The sequence below is a fragment of the Ostrea edulis genome, chromosome 10 (assembly GCF_947568905.1).
Source record: "Ostrea edulis chromosome 10, xbOstEdul1.1, whole genome shotgun sequence".
NCBI lineage: Eukaryota > Metazoa > Mollusca > Bivalvia > Ostreida > Ostreidae > Ostrea > Ostrea edulis.
Genome location: NC_079173.1, coordinates 14,920,719 through 14,938,509, shown reverse-complemented (window position 1 = coordinate 14,938,509; position 17,791 = coordinate 14,920,719). Strand labels below are relative to the sequence as shown.

The window sequence follows — 17,791 nt, the reverse complement described above, 5'->3', positions numbered from 1 at the left end:
AGATGTAAAAAAGTTGTTTTCGTACCAAGCTAAGAATTTAAGAATTTCATTACCCCCCGACAAAAACCCCAAACAAATGTACCATGTACTAACTTTAAAGTAGCGGAAATGCACAGCACATTCAACCATTTCCTATCTTGGATGACATTGTTCTTCAGTTTGAATTGATGAGAGAAACTTATTAGTAAACTCCTCGTGATATCTGACATCTCATAAGTCTGGAATAATCGATATTATACAGCTTATTTTATCAACATATAGGGTTCACGGCAGATGGGCCCGGTCGATAGGGAATGCTTACCCCTCATAGGCACTATATCTCACCTCTAGTATATCTAGGAGTTTGTGTTTACCCTTCTATTAATTTTGTATTCTTTGTGGGAATAATGAGATTGATCACTATTCATTATCTTCACCTTTTCAAAATTACCACATATATTTTTCTCTGTTTATTTCATATGATTTCATTGTCCATCATTGGGTCAAATGCTTCTGATGTGTTTCATACCGATTGTTAAACCACTTTTGGTAAACTGATTTCGACTGCGGATGGTTCCGTTTGTCTGATCGGGATATGGGACTCGTGGCGGGTGTTGCCGGTCGGCGGGGAATGCTTGCTCCTTCTAAACACCTGTTCCCATATCTGGTATATCCAGGGATCTGTTTGTCCAACTCTCTGTTTTGTATTGCTTATATGAGTTATGAGATTGATCACTGTTCGTTACCTTAACCTTTGATTTATGGTACTTTTGTTTTCAATGTACTACAAATCGGATATAAATTGTCAGATTTGTGACGTAAATGTAATTTTTTTTAACTTGAATGAGGCCGAAATCTCGGAATAGTATTGAAAAGTATTTGCCGAAGAAATATATAATATTCACGCACTTGTTCCAAATTCTGTGTAATTGCATAGTAGTTATGCATTTGAATGATGGCCTCATTCTTTAAATTAAACAATTTGAATTCAAAATGCATGCATTACATGGATATATTGCAGCAACTGTCGGAGAAAATTAAGCAAATTTAAGAAATTTCTCCCCTACCTTTTAAATAAATTAAAGACTAGACTTTTTGACATCATAGACAGTTGCTTCTTCAATAAAAACGGAAAACGGAAATATTCATATCTATTGATCAGTCATTCAAAAACATACTTTGTTAAACACCACTCTGATTCCACTCACACCTCTGGTGTGTCCAGTGTTTGCCCAACTATCTATTTTGTATTGCTTATATGAGTTATGAGATTGATCACTGTTCGTTATCTTAGCCTTTCATTTATGGTAGTTTTGTTTTCAACGTATTGAGAAGTATTTGCCGGAGAAATATATACTGTTCAAGCACTTGTTCCAAGTTCTGTGTGATTGCATATTATTTATACATTTGAATTATGGCCTCATTCTTTAAATTAAACAATTTGAATTCAGAATGCATGCATTACATGGATATATTGTAGCAATTGTCTGAAAAGATTAAGCAAATTTAAGAAAAATCTCTTTTACTTGTTCGCTTGTAGGCAATGGAATATATACACACTTCTAGCATCCAGTATCATGGGAATCTTACCAGCAGAAACTGTGTCATTGACAGCAGATTCGTTCTTAAAGTTACAGATTTTGGAATACAATCCTTGAGGGATTTTGAAGTCGATGAATGCAGTGAAAGTAAGTCTCTTAATCATGAATAGTTGATTGAATTTTTCCTTATCTATCATTTTTGACTACATATTACTCCGTTTATCTGATCAAGACATAAGGGTCACGGCCGTGTGACCGGTCAAAATCGGATGCTTACTCCTCCTATGCACCTTTTCCCAACTCTGGTTTGTCCAGGGATCCGTGTTTGCCAAACTCTATATTTTGCATTGCTTATAGGAGTTATGAGATTGATAGCTTGTAGGAGTTATGAGATTACAGGGGTTTCAACAGTCTCGATTGAAGTCAGCATTTCGCAAGCTCTATGGTCGTTATAACGATCTAGTTCGCCAATACAACCTCGCATTGGGTCAAATGCTGTCTGACATGTTTCATACTGATTGTTAAGCCGTTCTTGACACACTGATTTTGACTGAGGATAACTCCGTTTACCTGATCAGGATATGGGGCTCACGGCGGGTGTGACCGGTCAACAGGGGATGCTTACTCCTCCTAGGCACCTGATTCCACCTCTGGTGTGTCCAGGGGTCCGTGTTTGCCCAACAGTCTATTTTGTATTGCTTATAGGATTTGTGAGATTGATCACTGTTCGTTATCTTCACCTTGCATTGATAGCTTATAGGAGTTATGAGATTGATAGCTTCTTCGTTATCTTCGCCTTTTTTCATTTATTTGTTTGATTCGATATATCCCTGTAAGATCGAAATAAAAGACACCACAGAGTCGTCCACTTCTGCTTCATACTTAGATATTTTATTGAAAGTAGACATTAACGGCATACTGACAACTCAACTGTATGACAAACGGGATGACTTCAGCTTCTCCATCGTCAACTTCCCATATTTATGTAGCAATACTCCATTATTATCTGCATATGGTGTTTATATATCTCGACTGATTCATTACGGAAGAGCTTGTTCTCAGTATGGTCAGTTTTCAAATCGAAGTAAGCTACTAACAAACAAGTTGATGGTACAGGGGTTTCAACAGTCTCGATTGAATTCAGGATTTTGTAAATTCTATGGTCGGTATAATGATCTACATTGCGAATACAACCTATCATTGGGTCAAATGCTGTCTGACGGGATTCATATCGATTGTTAGACCATTCTTAGCACACTGATTTTGACTACGGATAACTCCGTTTACCTGATCAGGATATAGGGCTCACGTTGCATGTGACCGGTCTACAGGAGATGCTTACTCCTCCTAAGCTCCTGGCGGTCGTTTCACTAAACGGCCGTAGATCGTAAACGTAGAGTTAAATATGAACGTACCACATACGACCGTTTCACTAAAAGTTACGATTTGCGATTTACGATCAGTATTGATCGTAACCATACGAGTGGTCTAGGGCTATCGTACGTGCTCCTACATGCACGTAGATGAGGAATATGGCCGCCATGCTGGCCCCGCCTAAGATAATTTAGTGGTAGTATTTACCTGACTAAGTTTGTTTATGCTTGATAGGAAGAAATCAATGACAATGACTTGCAGTCTGCTTTTGCACAAATATATTGTACAGTCTGAGCCCGAATCTTAAATCAATTAGAGGTGTCCTTCTTTGTTACGCACAACCACAGAAATGTCAGTCTCACAGGGGTCAAGTCCGTTTTGGGTCCGGCCTCTGTGATACCACAAATATAGTAAATTCATAGTATCACAGAGTTCGGGTCCAAAACGGGTCTAGTCCCTATGACCAGTCTGCTGAAATAAATGTAAAGGCGATGCATTCATGTTTTAAAAAGTGAGGAATGGGTATTCAATATATGCAAGGTGAAGATAACGAACAGTGATCAACCTCATAACTCCTACAAGCAATACAAAATAGATAGTTGGGCAAACACGGACCCCTGGACACACCAGAGGTGGGATCAGGTGCCTAGGAGGAGTAAGCATCCCCTGTTACTTTCCACGTAAGAATAACGAGAACAGTTGCTAGAAAAGTAATATGGGGAGGGGACGGGTATTGCTACATTGTGCCTGCATCACCGTCAGATTACATGTATAGTTAACATTTTATTGAAAGTAGACATTAACGGCAAACTAACAACTCAACTGTATGACAAACGGGATGATTTCAGCTTCTCCATCGTCAACTTCCCACATTTATGTAGCAATATTCCATTATCACCTGCATATGGTGTTTATATATCGCAACTGATTCGATATGCAAGAGCTTGTTCTGGGTATAGTCAGTTTTTAAATCGAGGTAAACTACTGACAAACAAGTTGATGGTACAGGGATTTCAACAGTCTCGATTGAAGTCAGCATTTCGCAAATTCTATGGTCGTTATAACGATCTACTTCGTCAATACAACCTCGCATTGGGTCAAATGCTGTCTGACGTGTTTCATACCGATTGTTAAGCCGTTCTTGGCACACTGATTTTGACAGCGGATAACTCCGTTTACCTGATCAGGATATGGGGCTCACGGCGGGTGTGACCGGTCAACAGGGGATGCTTACTCCTCCTAGGCACCTGATCCCACCTCTGGTGTGTCCAGGGGTCCGTGTTTGCCCAACTATCTATTTTGTATTGCTTGTAGGAGTTATGAGATTGATCACTGTTCGTTATCTTCACCTTGCATTAGGCAGATTCAAGACATTACACTTCTTATATAGATATGTTCAGAAATTAAGTTTCTTTAGTAAAAATCCGAAAGGTTGCAATTCGACGGACTCAGCTATTTGTTTCCCGTTAGATCAATACCTTTGATGCAACTGACTAACTACATAATACATGGACATTCGAATGATAAACATTACACATTTTAAGGAAAATGTGATAATAACATGATTTGGTAATGGGAGAGAGGTTAAAATCGCAATTTTGCAAGTGGAAGATTTCTGTAGTTTTACGAAGGTCGTTAGAAATTATAAATACAAACAAGACATATATGTATACACAGACAAGGGAGGGGTAATTATCGGACTCTTGGGGTTTCGACCCCTTGTTATAAAGTGCAATTCCGTGGGGATCCGGGTTAGAATAGGTCCTCAGTACCTCTTGCTTATCGTAGGAGGCGACTAAATGGGGCGGTCGTTCGGATGAGACTGCAAACACTGAGGTCCAGTGTCACAGCAGGTGTGGCACGACAAAGATGCCTCCCTGCCCAATGGCCATAAGCGTCGAGTATAGACTTACATTTTGTAGCCCTTCACCGGCAATGGTGATGTCTCCATATTAGTGAAAATTTACGAGATCGACGTTAAACAATATAAAAATAAATCATCATAAAGTGTAATATCAATAATAATTTTTGATAAATGATCTGTATTATACATCATCACGTAAAGGCGGAAGTTAGCATATATATGCTTACATTTCTAAACGGAATATATATATATATATATATATATATATATATATGACAAAATCATGGGGAAAATAAATTTCAAGTCATTTTAGGGACATATTGGGCCCATGATTTGTTTGAAATTGATACAAATAAGTGAATAGATATGTCATTAGTGTTACAGCGTATTTTACAACAATGATTAAACGCCGGAGTACGTACATATCCATGGTTTGATGCAGGATAAAATTTCCTATACTTGTGTGCAATTTTATTTTCATTTTATTATTTCCTTTTATCAATATAATTTCATTTTCTTATTAATGTTTTTAATCCGTTGAACGTAGTTTACTTATTGATGGAAATTTAGCTCACATGAGCAGATCGATACCCAGATAGCAAGATGTTGTAGGGCTTTTGTTGGACCAACAATACTCTATATGTTGGGCCACTGCATTTATTCAACATTGGGTCAACGGCCCTTAATCAAAACAACTTGTTGGTTCATTGTTGGGCCAATGTAAGAGACAATATTGGGCCCCCGTTGGGCCACTGTATTCTTTTAATATTTGGCCAACGGCAATTTGGTATAGTTGTGCCAATGTAAACATATAACATTGGGCCCACATCGATTTGTTCATTGACTCTTAATCAGACCCATTACTCAGTAGTGGGCTCATTAATGGACCAATGTTATAAACAATAATGGGTTCCGTTTGCTCATTTCTGGCTTGGCTATTGGTCCTTAAAATGGGAAATATCAACTTAAAATGTTGTAAATAAGACAAGTTAGTCCGCTTCATTGGCCAATGTCGTATTTCCACAGACTGGATCTCTGTTGGCGTATTAATGACTGTTCATTCCTTTATTACTTTTGAAAAAAAAATAGCAAAACAAACCAAATGTTTATTACAATATGCTAGATTATATAAGCACGAGACAGTAATATCAACAAAGTAGCCATTACATACAACTACAACCATACAAGGAGTAACTGAGCCAAAAGAAAATAGAAAATTTAAAGATGTTTTATTAGTCCATTTAAAAAAAATATTGAGCATTTTCCATCTGTTCTGATGTATTATGTCGTCCAATCTCCTCCCTACTTAAGTTGTTTTTACTACACTATATAAAAAACAAAACAAAGAAAAAACAACAAAACAAAATTTTTTCCATCTGTTCTGATGAATCCTGTCGGCTGATCTCCTCCCTGCCAAAGTTGTTTTTATTTGATTATAATTTTTTTTTAAAAAAAAGCACTTTCATTCTCTGTTCTGATTTATCCTCTCGTCTGATCTCCCTGCTTAAGTTCTTTTGATCCATTAAAAAAAGAAATTAAGCACTTTCCATCGGTTCTGATGAATCCTCTCGCCCGATCTCCTCCCTGTTTTTCTTTTCAGCTCTTTTTTCTCTCCCCATCTCTGTCCTTGGCATATATCAACCACTTTTTAGTTGTATTTTCAATGTCCTTGTTTGAGGAGTCTGCTGTGGCTCTATTTTTTCGAACACTCTCTACAATTGTAGATATTGGTACTTAAATACTTCGGTTACTTTTTTCAGTATAGAGACAACATAAATGAATATGTTCATGTATCATAAGCTATCACAAGTAAATTTTTCCTACCGATATTTTTCTCAGCAAATAAATGAATTCATTTGAGTTTTAATACGACTGTATCATAACAGATGTATACAACAAGAGATCAAACAAGAATAACAGGTGAATGAGGAGTTTTCTTCATTCTTGCTAAGCATGTTTGAGAATGATAAGAATTACTGGTAGATTACAATATAACCTTCTATATCTACTGAAGAATTGATACTTACTTTCAATAACTGTCTTTAAATACAATCCTTGGAAGGGAAGTGTTCCCCCTTTCCAATCCAGTTTTATTTCATGGCAACAGAGTTGGATCATGAGCGTTTTTAATATTCTTTTCACACATGTTTCTGTGGTGTCTCCCCCAATAGTAGCCAAGTGGAGAACCTATGGGCCGGTACAAACATATTTAGTGTAGATCTATATAGTTATCATTTTTAAGTATTTCCTTCTTTACAGAAAGATAGACAAAATCATTACTAGTATAAATATTTGAACTACATCAGATAATAAAATCTTTCCATTAGAAGACTTCGCCCATTTTTAATTTTCATACCCTCGCAGGACAGAATATTTATTTTCATAACGGCCACTGGGCAGAGACAGGTTGAGGTTATTTTCATTCTTTCCTGGAAACTATTTTGTGTGTATGGGGGGGGGGGGGTAAGTTCTAGCTACCACTGATGGTCAGATTATTTATTTTCTTCCCAGGGGGTGGAAGACAGATTATTGATTGAATTTTCAAAGGACAGATTATTTCCAAAATCTGAACCCTCCTCTCCTATACACACCCACTAGATCACTACAGTATAATACATGCGAATTATTGATACAATGAGCAAATTCAAAATGAATCATATATTTTGTTACAACCAATTTAGATTTTAGGTATTCTGATACTTTGTCAACATGGTCAACACGTGTTTGACCCCTACCCCTCTTCCCAATGTTGTCTTTCACCAATTAAATTGTACAAGACAGCGTATAAACTTGAAACTGGTATAATTTGATAAAAACTGTCAAATCAAACAATATAATACTTACAAACTGGAAGCAGTTACGTATGGTATCGGTCTCATGATCACAAGAAAATGGCGCGGACGTTTTATAACCCGGATGCTGACTACCCATGAGGCTTAGTCAGAAAAGATGTGTTGGGCCAACTTAGGGCCGATGCCAATCACCCGATAAATGTTCTCTCTCATTACAACAGTTTTATGATATTACGCCAACAGTTACCCCAACATTGGGCCCACAATACATCGCCAACTGTCAATATTCAATGTTAGACCACCGTTCGCCCAACACAAATAATGCAACCATAAGGTGAGATTGGGCCAACGATGTCCTGTTATCTGGGTACATGGCATTTATAATTCTAAAATGTAAATCTTTTATGTTATTTCTTATATCACCCCCCCCCCCATTTTAGTTACATGAAAATAAAATAAAAATGATTCTATCAATTGTTTAAACATTCTAGGAATTTTCTTTACGTTACACTAGAGATCGGGCTCAAAATTTCCATTATTTTTGTTGACAACTTGCATGGGTTAATGCAGACGATAAGGATATGTTTAAAACCATGAGGAAATAATTAATGGATATTTCTTTCCATGGTAGAATTAATTTTAAATATACCTCCATAGAGAAAAGAGTTCTAAAAAGTTAGACGTAAATCGCAATCGTAAGTGTTACGACTACGCTAGGTTTCGTGAAACGCTCGTATACGTGCGAATGATCTTTAACGGTTAGTGAAACGGCCGCCTGATCCCACCTCTGGAGTGTCCAGGAGGCCGTGTTTGTGTTACTATTTATTTTGTATTACTTATAGGAGTTATGAGATTGATCACTGTTCATTATCTTTACCTTTCATGTATTCGGTTTTCTTAGAGTGTCTTTGGGCTGCCCCTGAACTTCTTCGAAAGTCGGTAACGAAGACCGACATAACTGGGATGCAGTGTGCTGACATCTACAGCTTTGGTATAATACTGTATGAAGTTCTTTCTCGGAAGGAACCTTTTGAAGATGATCGAGACATTTTAACATTGGATGGTAATTAGTTTAGGCATTTTATACTTAGGCAATATTGATATATATCCTGAAAACAGCCCCAAATAAAAATCATTAATGCAGTAGTAGCTAATGCTCATCTCTATGCTTCCCAGGATCAATAGTAATGAAAATAATGTATTTTTCATATCATATTTTCTTTTTAAATTTAATCATAAACAAAACTATGATATCTATAAATTGCGATGAAATCAAGTTTCCCATGATAACCTGTGTCACTGTAATGTGTTAAACAGAGGTCATAACGAAACTGAAGCATGTCAACCATAGACCATTCCGGCCACGTCTAGACTTCGTAAAAATCAACAAAGACATAGATAGACTGATGAAGATGTGCTGGGAAGAAGACCCTAAATTACGACCGAGTTTCCAAGCCATACGGAAAGAATCTAGAAAACTACGATGGTAATAGTGGACAGACTGGTCGATACAATAGACTCGTTTGGTTATTCCAATTTATTTCTTATTTTGTTTGCATTGAATTTTGTGGGGCAAATTATCAATTTGTTTCAATTTTATTGGAATGTAATTTCGCGGATTTTGGTTGTGTACATTTAGACAGTATATGGATTACGGATTCCGTTATGTTTTGACATTCATGGTAAAGGGGTATCCACAAAAATGAGTCCCGATTAGATATGTAATGATCCCACAGTCTGACGAATTGCACAATGTAAAGAAGTTGGAAATCAAGATATGAAATCGGTGTACACATACACCAGGTTAAAGACTACAAACAGTAAATCGAGTTCGTACAGAGAGATTGAGGGGTAACACGTTATAGCGTTTCGTCCATCATCATCATCATCTTCTTTGTTGTCTCTATAGGGATAGATCTGGTGACAAATTACTTGATACACTACTATCTCGTATGGAGAAATACGCTGATAACCTGGAAGGCTTGGTTGAAGAGAGGACACAGAACCTGATTGAAGAGAAGAGGAAATCAGAGGAGCTACTCTGTGAAGTTTTGCCGAGGTATAGCGTTGTAAATATCGGTATTAAGCTTCTCCTTCTTACAGGAATTGGTTCAGTGGAACAAATATATTTTTTGATCGAAAGTTATACATGTAAGTGTGTCGAGGACCTGTTTACATTTCCTCGTTTCTAATCTTTTCACGAATCAATTTCTATCAAATTTGGCATAAATCATCTTTATTAAGCTTTGAATTCTGACTACATATGTATCTCACTCGAACAGGCAGCTCTCATGCGGAACTTTGTGCATACGCTTTTCATCCTTTCTAGTCTGTATTGTTTTTTCAAGAATCAATTTTAATCAAAATTGGCACAAAGCCACCGTAGGTAGATGGATACACTTTCCATGAATGAGAGGTGATGTTATCAGTTGGACAAGATTAATAATTTACTATTTTTCAATACTCTCTGGACCAGAAACCAAAAACACTGCATTAACGTTTCCTCGTATCTTCATATATTGAATACTAGTATCTTGTACTTGTATTAACCCTTACGTCACACAACGACAATGTCTGACTGAGCAGGTATGGGGAGACATATCAGTAGAAGTGTAAATGACCCTTACAGAGAGTACATATTAAGTGCAATAAAGTCACATTGCCCTTGATAATCTAAAACGACATTCATCAGAAATTTTAACAAATTGCACATTTGATGGATAAAATGGAGGGGTGTTGGCTAAACTGACATATGATCTGAACTTTCGAGAAGTGGTTATGTTGCTCACATTCATTTTGCTGTCGTGCCTTTAATTCTAATCCCGAAATAATGAATTCAAAACTTCGTAAAGTACATTACACTAAATATATGAAATGGGGGTTAATAATTTTCCAGTATCTCTTTGTGAAACCAATTTAGGTGAGAATTTCCAAATATTCAACTTCCAAGATCAAAGCTTAACAGAGTTACCGATGGTGTCATAAGAAGGGTCAACAGAAATGTTGACACTCCAGTAGTTAAAAACAGTAATCCCAGACATTTGGTGTATGCTTGTTACAGAAATAACAGGGGGGTTTGCAGTTCTGGATTTATTTCTAGAATTTTGGGATTAGAAAAGCATTTGTAAATTACAGTTCACATTAAATGCTGTCGACAGCTTATTAATAGCATAATTTATTTCAGAGTATATATGTTGAGCTACTGATGGTAGGATATGGATGATATACAATAATATCGATATGGATGATATATAATAGAAATATATGTAGTCACACTCATTATAACTACATGAATATATGTATCATGATAGGGAGACTGAATTCAAGTATTGTTTCAGAATCCAGTTTCAGTTTTCCATAGAGGTAACACATACTTGATGAATATTAAAGCAGCTGATTTTTGGATCATTGGTTCGTAGATCAAAAATAAGACAAATCAATCAATGCATATGTTGACGACATTTGATGTAAAACAGAAATTTGGTTTCATCTGTGTCTTTATATATTAATTTATTTTATTTTTTCAGAAGTGTCGTCAACACATTGATGAGTGGCAGAGTGGTGGAACCGGAAGCTTACACGTGTGTTACGATTTATTTCAGTGATATCGTTGGGTTTACGGAAATTTCATCAGAGAGTTCTCCAATGCAGGTATTTTCCCTTATTAAACAACTGGATTTCAGCTATTGCAATGGTTCCCAAACGCTAATTAAAATGTATAAAAATGTGCCTCTGTGATTAAAGTTATATCTACTACCTAGTCGATGTGACTTGATGTATTCCAAATGTTCGAGTTCTGTGTTTCAACTTTCTACAGTTTACAAGTTTAGATGCTATACATGTATATGAAAATGTTGAATTTGTTCAACAACTTGCATGACTTCAAGACTGTAACTTGAAATTCATTATCTAAGAGATATGAAGTGTGTATGCTTGGTGGTGAATGTTAACGGTGCATGAAATATTTTCTTGAAAGAGGACTTGTTTTGCTACATAACAATAAATTCATTTGATTAATAAGAAATATGTCAATGTAGAATTTATAACCAGTACGAGTTCTTTAATTTTTGGTGGGTTCTCAAACTCTAGTTTTTTTTAAATGTATGCATCTGATTTTGAAGGGGCGTGGGAAAAGATCGGTTGAGAACACCATATGATAAAGAACCACATGTTATGGAGCCGGTTTTTCTCATTGCTCGTTTGAAGTTTTTGGTAGACGTATTGACTTCAGCGAATGTCAACATTATCAATATATTCATTTGCATGCAGTGGACACAAATGCTTTCGATGTTCTGTTTGAAGTATACTTTGGGGACAAATGAACGATACGTCTAATCGAAATCGTTCCACGTGTCTCAAATTATGTTACCAAATCAACAACCTTGCCAAGTTGATGACACAAATTTGATAATGTAAGAAGTAGGTCTACTTAAAGGGATTAAGGAATATTTCAATATTTTTCAAACATTTCAATATTTCATTACAGTAGAACACAAACCTACAGGGTCAGCAAAAATAGTATCTTATAACAAATCTTCGTTATATATTATAAAATTGTCCTTATTTTCCTATCAGAATAGATATAACTTCGCAATAAGCATGAATTGGGTATAACGGTGTTCTTTATAACCATATTCGTTATAAGCGTTTACGGTATAAGCGTCAATTCGTTATAACCGTGTTCTTAACATACAAGTTTTAGCGTATAAAGATTGAAAACAATAATTTGCTATTATTTAAAGCATATAGAAGAATTGTTCTACTTCTCAAAGGAAATTTAGGTATTATTCTGATTTTTTATGGTATCCTTTTACAAATTACAACATACAACACTGAAGTTGAGTAAGTTTGTTGTCTTATTTCTTTTCATGCAATGTTGTCAATCAATATTGTTAATTTCATAGTGTTGGAATATGAGCCATGTGCTGTAAGACAAATGATACTAGTTTGCCTTAGGTGGCAAACCAATTATCATTCGTCACCTCTTTTCTTCCTGTAGTATCCATGCGAAAATGTAGTGAAAATCCATATTTTTTATGTGAAATAATTGATGATTCGTAATTTTCGCTGGATTTTTTTTCCAGATAGTTGACCTGTTAAATGATCTGTACACGTGTTTCGACAAAATCATCGGCAATTTCGATGTTTATAAGGTAATATTTAAGCACATGCTGTGAAAGATGTATTTTTATTTATTTTCTTTTATCGATAAACACTGTTACTAAAATTAACCTATCAATCAATGTTGTAGGTTGAGACTATTGGTGATGCATACATGGTTGTTTCTGGTCTGCCTGTGAGGAATGGAGATCAACATGTTGTAGAAATAGCAAAGATGTCATGTTCTATTCTACAGAAAGTGAATGTTTTCAAAATTAGACATAAACCAAACACGCCACTGTCGGCACGGATCGGCATCCATTCTGGTATATACACGGCATATGTTTTATGATCATCTAAGAGATACACTTCTTTTAAACAACATCCTGATTTTACGCACAATTACTCTGAAATTCAAACAAAGATATGCTGGAGTTCCTCATTGATAATATCTTCGCAGTCTTTAGTGATCAGGTCTTCCAACAATATGCTGGAATTCCCAAATGGCACAAATTGCGCTTCTTTGTTGGCTGACCTGTGTTTATATATTTATGAAGCAGAATTTATTCGAAAACTTCTATGTGGGAAGAAAAACATTCATGCTGTGGCCTTCAATGCGATATTTAAATGCATCTGTATATCGACGTTTTATCTATTAACAATAATATTTTTCATTCAAATCGAACGAATGGGCCTCCGTGGCCAAGTAGTTAGAGCATCACGCTCAAAATGACACGGCCTTTCACGTCTGTCGGTGCGAGTTCGAATCCCGCTCGCGCCGGTAATTGAGAAAGTTTCCCAGTTTATTTTCGGAAGGTCGGTGATCTCTTCCCAGGTACATTGTATCTGGGTTCTCTCTTCCACCAAAAAACAAAAACAAAAAAAAAACACTGGGTGCCACCAGATAACTGTAAAATTGTTGAGTGTGGCGGAAAATATCAACCAATCAATCAATCAGCATTCCTATCGATTCAATATATCCCTGTGAACTTGAAATAAGAAAAAACCACAGGGTCATCCATTTCTGTGTAATACCTATATATTTAATTGAAAATAGATATTAACGACAAACTATCAACTCAGCTGCTCCGCTGTTCTGTTCTCAATTCCTTTGTCTTTTAAAACAGTATTGCAACCAGAACTCATTTAGCTTTGTTTCAACCATGATTTGTCAAATAAAATCAATGTTGCATTTTCCATATTCCTGCACGGAATTTTGTATTCAGCAACATTTAATTTTTCTAATGTAATTTAGTCGTAAATTTAATTCAACGTATGATTTATCTTGCGGTGGGTTTAACAAATCGATAGGAGATACTTATTCCTCCTAGGCACATGATCCCACCTCTGGTATATCCAGGGGTCAATGTTTGCCCAACTCTCTATTTTGCATTCCTTGTAGGGGTTATGAGATTGATCGCTGTTCGTTATCTTCACATTTCTTAATCATTAGAGATTTGGACAAACACTAGATATACGAAAGGTGAGATTATGTGTCTAGAAGGAGTATATCTAACAATTTTTCCAGGACCGGTTTGCGCTGGTGTGGTTGGTCGTAAGATGCCACGGTACTGCCTGTTTGGTGACACAGTAAATACAGCGTCACGCATGGAGTCGAACGGACAGGGTAAGAAAATATCTTTCATGTTGCAACGTAAGGAAATATAGAATAGTTGATGGAGTTTAATTCAGTTTGAATCAGTTTAGATGACATATATTATCGAATATCAGAACATTTCTCCATAGTAACCATAACATAAGTAGATCAAGACATTATCATTGTGTAGACTGTGTTATCGGATCCTGAGGAAAACTCATTTTGTTCCTAAACTAACATTTAATTGATACAAAGGACAAAATTAAGATTTTTCAATACTACAATATTCAACTACACATATCGTTTAGTGTTGATTCCTTACCATGTTATAATGGAGTTATTTTTCCTTAATGTGGACTTTCATTCTTAAAGCTATGAAAATCCACTGCAGTGAAAGTACGCGTAATCTACTTGTTGGACACCATGAATTTGTAATGCAAGACAGGGGAAATCTACAAATCAAGGTAAGGAGGAGGGGCTCACTATAGCGTGACAAAAGAGAGGAAATCTTTAGATCTAGGTAAGAAGGGTTTCACTATAGTATGACAAGATAGATGAAATATACAGACCAAGGTAAGGAGGAGGGGGTTACTATAGTGTAACAAGAGAGAGAGAGTGTGCAAATCAAAGTAAAGAGGAGGGATTCATTATAGTGTGACACGAGAGAATCTTTAGATCAAGGTAAGGAGGAAGGATTCACTATAGTGTGACAAGAGAGAGGGAATGTACAAATTAAGGTAAATGGAGGGGTGTACTACAGTGTGACAAGACAGAGAGAATCTACAGATCAAGGTAAGGAGGAGGGGTTGACTACAGTGTGATAAGAGAGAGGGAATATACAAATCAAGGTGAGCAGGAGAGAATCATAGTGTACCAAGAAAGAGACAGAGGGAATCTACAAATCAAGGTAAGGTGGGGATCATTATAGTTTGACAAGAGAGAGGAAATCTACGATCAAGGTAAATGGAAGGGTTTACTATATGGCATATATTTTAATGGTACCGTTTTATTTTTTGATTACTATTAGACTGTTACTAATTAGAGATAGTACAATCATTTATCCTAGCATTGATTACAATGATTTCCTTCAAGATTCACGATGTAGATATCGTTTTTGAGATTCTGCTATATACATATAAGATTCTAAAGTGCGATTGTCGCTCCAAAGTGCCATGGTCACGTCAAAGTGCGATGGTCTGCGACAAAATGCGATAGTTTGTTAACGTTACGGACCCCAAAGTGCGATGGTCACGCCAAAGTTCTATGGTGCGGAGTTCAGTAACGTTTGTTACGTCACGTCATTCTTAACGTCTTTCAAAATAAAATTGAAGAAATGCAACAGACAACAGCAACGGCAAGATTTACACTGTAACATTTGTTGTCGAACTATCTACTTCACCCAAACATTCTTTTATTCATGATAATTTATAACTTTAACGTACTACACGCATTAAATTCCTGGGAGTATGCTATAATGCAAAACGTTCTATACGATTTCCCGTTAGAGAATTTTGTGTTTAATAACTAGATGGTAATGAAATAAGTTCTTATTCTTTTTTTTTGTGCACGGGTTTTGCACTGATATTTTGGTGAAACAACACACGGTTAGTTCAGTCTACCAAAACACCGTGTCTTTTACAAATCAACGGATTTCGTCGTATCAAACCATCGCACATTAGAGCATGAGTGTGGACCATCGCACTTTGGCCTGTCACACCATCGGGGTTTGGCACAGACCATCGCACTTTGGCGTGACCATCGTCTTTTGGAGTCCCATCGCACTTTGGAGTCCTACATACATACTTAAAAGGTGCTATATTGATTTTCATTTTAATCATTATCAAAATGTGACGTTATCGTACAGTGATCAATACCATAGCCAATACGGAATACAAAAGTAAAAGTTGGGCAGACACGGTTTGTCTACCTCAATTTAAAAACCAATCATAAATAGACCAATATCTTGCGTATCGAATCCGAATCAAATGAGAGGCATTAACACCATATGCAGGTGATGATGAAATATTGTTACGTAAACGCGAAGATAACATTGATTAATCTCATAGCTCCCACAAGGAATACAAAATGAAGAGTTGGGCAGACATGAACCACTGGATATACCCGCCCTGAGCCCTATATCTTGATTAAGTAAACGGAGTTTTCCGTAGCCAAATGAGTGTACCACAAAGGGCCTAAAATCGGTACGAAACACGTCAGACAGCATTTCACCCCAAAATAGGTTTTATTTGAAAACCAGATCGTTATAACATCCATAAAATTTGAGAAATGCTGACTTTTAACGAGACTGTTGAAACCCAATCAACTCGTTTGTCAGTAGCCTGCTTCGATTTCAAACTAGTCAAAAACAGAACAAGCTGTTGCGTATCGAATCACTTGAGAGATATAAGCACCATATACAGATGTTAACATTAAACAAGACTGTTGAAACCTCTGTACCATGAACTTGTTTGTCAGTAGCTAAACTGACCATGCGCAGAACAAGTTTTGGTTATCGAATCAGTTGAGAGATATAAACACCATGTGTAGGTGATAATGGAATATTGCTACATGAATATGGAAATTGACGATGCAGAAGCTGAAATCACCTGTTTGTGTTGATAGTGTGCCGTCAACTTTATGAGTATTGCTATTATTATCAGCATTTAATTTATGACCTTAAAGAAGAACCCCGTCTGATTGTTACATAGATTTGCAGTTAATTTCCTCATTTAAATTTCAGGGGAAAGGAGTTATGAGGACGTACTGGCTTTGCTGTGAAATAGAGGATGTGTCAGATAATGTCACGAATGTTTAAATTTTGTCAATATGCATAAGTATCCGTATTTACCACAAATGGCTTTATAGCATTGATTAATAATACCCTTTTCCTAATTGTAAGAGGCGACTAAATAGGCAAACGTATTTGATATAGGCAAAGGATCATAGCACTCCTAATTCCAACTTGTTTTGCTATTCTATTTTTACGTTGTGATGTATATTTATGCATAGTAGAACGTCATCAGTTATAGGTGAAGACATTTTAAACAGATTCCACATCTTACGCTATGCAGTGTAGTTTGTTATATATATATATATATATATATATATATATATATATATATATATATATAGACCTAAAATGTCATATAAAGGAATGAATAACATAAAATCCGTAGCACAAAATGCATGAATACTTGTGTATGCAGTCATAAAACATACAACCAATACATGAAACAAACACATCCATGTATATTGACACCCCACGTGATAGATACACATACAGAAACTATATAAAACACGTACACACACAAAGAAACAGATGTTAAAAACTGTAAAACACATAGCGCTAGTATAGTTGGGGAAATTGAAATCAAAACAAGTAATTTATCGGTTTAAATTGACAAAAATTGAATGAGGCAGGTAAGGCTGTATTCTACACGGAATACATTTACAATTTAAATCACCGCATCAATTCAAGATTAAATACGAAAATTGACTGTTTGATGCGAAATCATTCAGCTAGGAGTTGAAGAGCACTGCTGCC

The 17,791-nt window shown here is 36.1% G+C and overlaps 1 protein-coding gene across 1 annotated transcript in view; it reads left to right on the top strand.

The window, feature by feature from the left end:
• The window catches only part of LOC125666393 (atrial natriuretic peptide receptor 1-like), a 76,940-nt gene extending 59,878 nt beyond the window's left edge, over window positions 1-17,062 (top strand). The window contains exons 10-19 of the mRNA XM_048899562.2: window positions 1,520-1,667; window positions 8,452-8,613; window positions 8,868-9,036; window positions 9,460-9,609; window positions 11,078-11,201; window positions 12,635-12,703; window positions 12,802-12,976; window positions 14,179-14,277; window positions 14,620-14,711; window positions 16,988-17,062. Of these exons, the coding sequence (XP_048755519.2) occupies window positions 1,520-1,667; window positions 8,452-8,613; window positions 8,868-9,036; window positions 9,460-9,609; window positions 11,078-11,201; window positions 12,635-12,703; window positions 12,802-12,976; window positions 14,179-14,277; window positions 14,620-14,711; window positions 16,988-17,062 (1,263 nt within the window). The remainder of the gene's footprint in view (window positions 1-1,519; window positions 1,668-8,451; window positions 8,614-8,867; window positions 9,037-9,459; window positions 9,610-11,077; window positions 11,202-12,634; window positions 12,704-12,801; window positions 12,977-14,178; window positions 14,278-14,619; window positions 14,712-16,987) is intronic.
• Window positions 17,063-17,791: the final 729 nt, after the last annotated feature.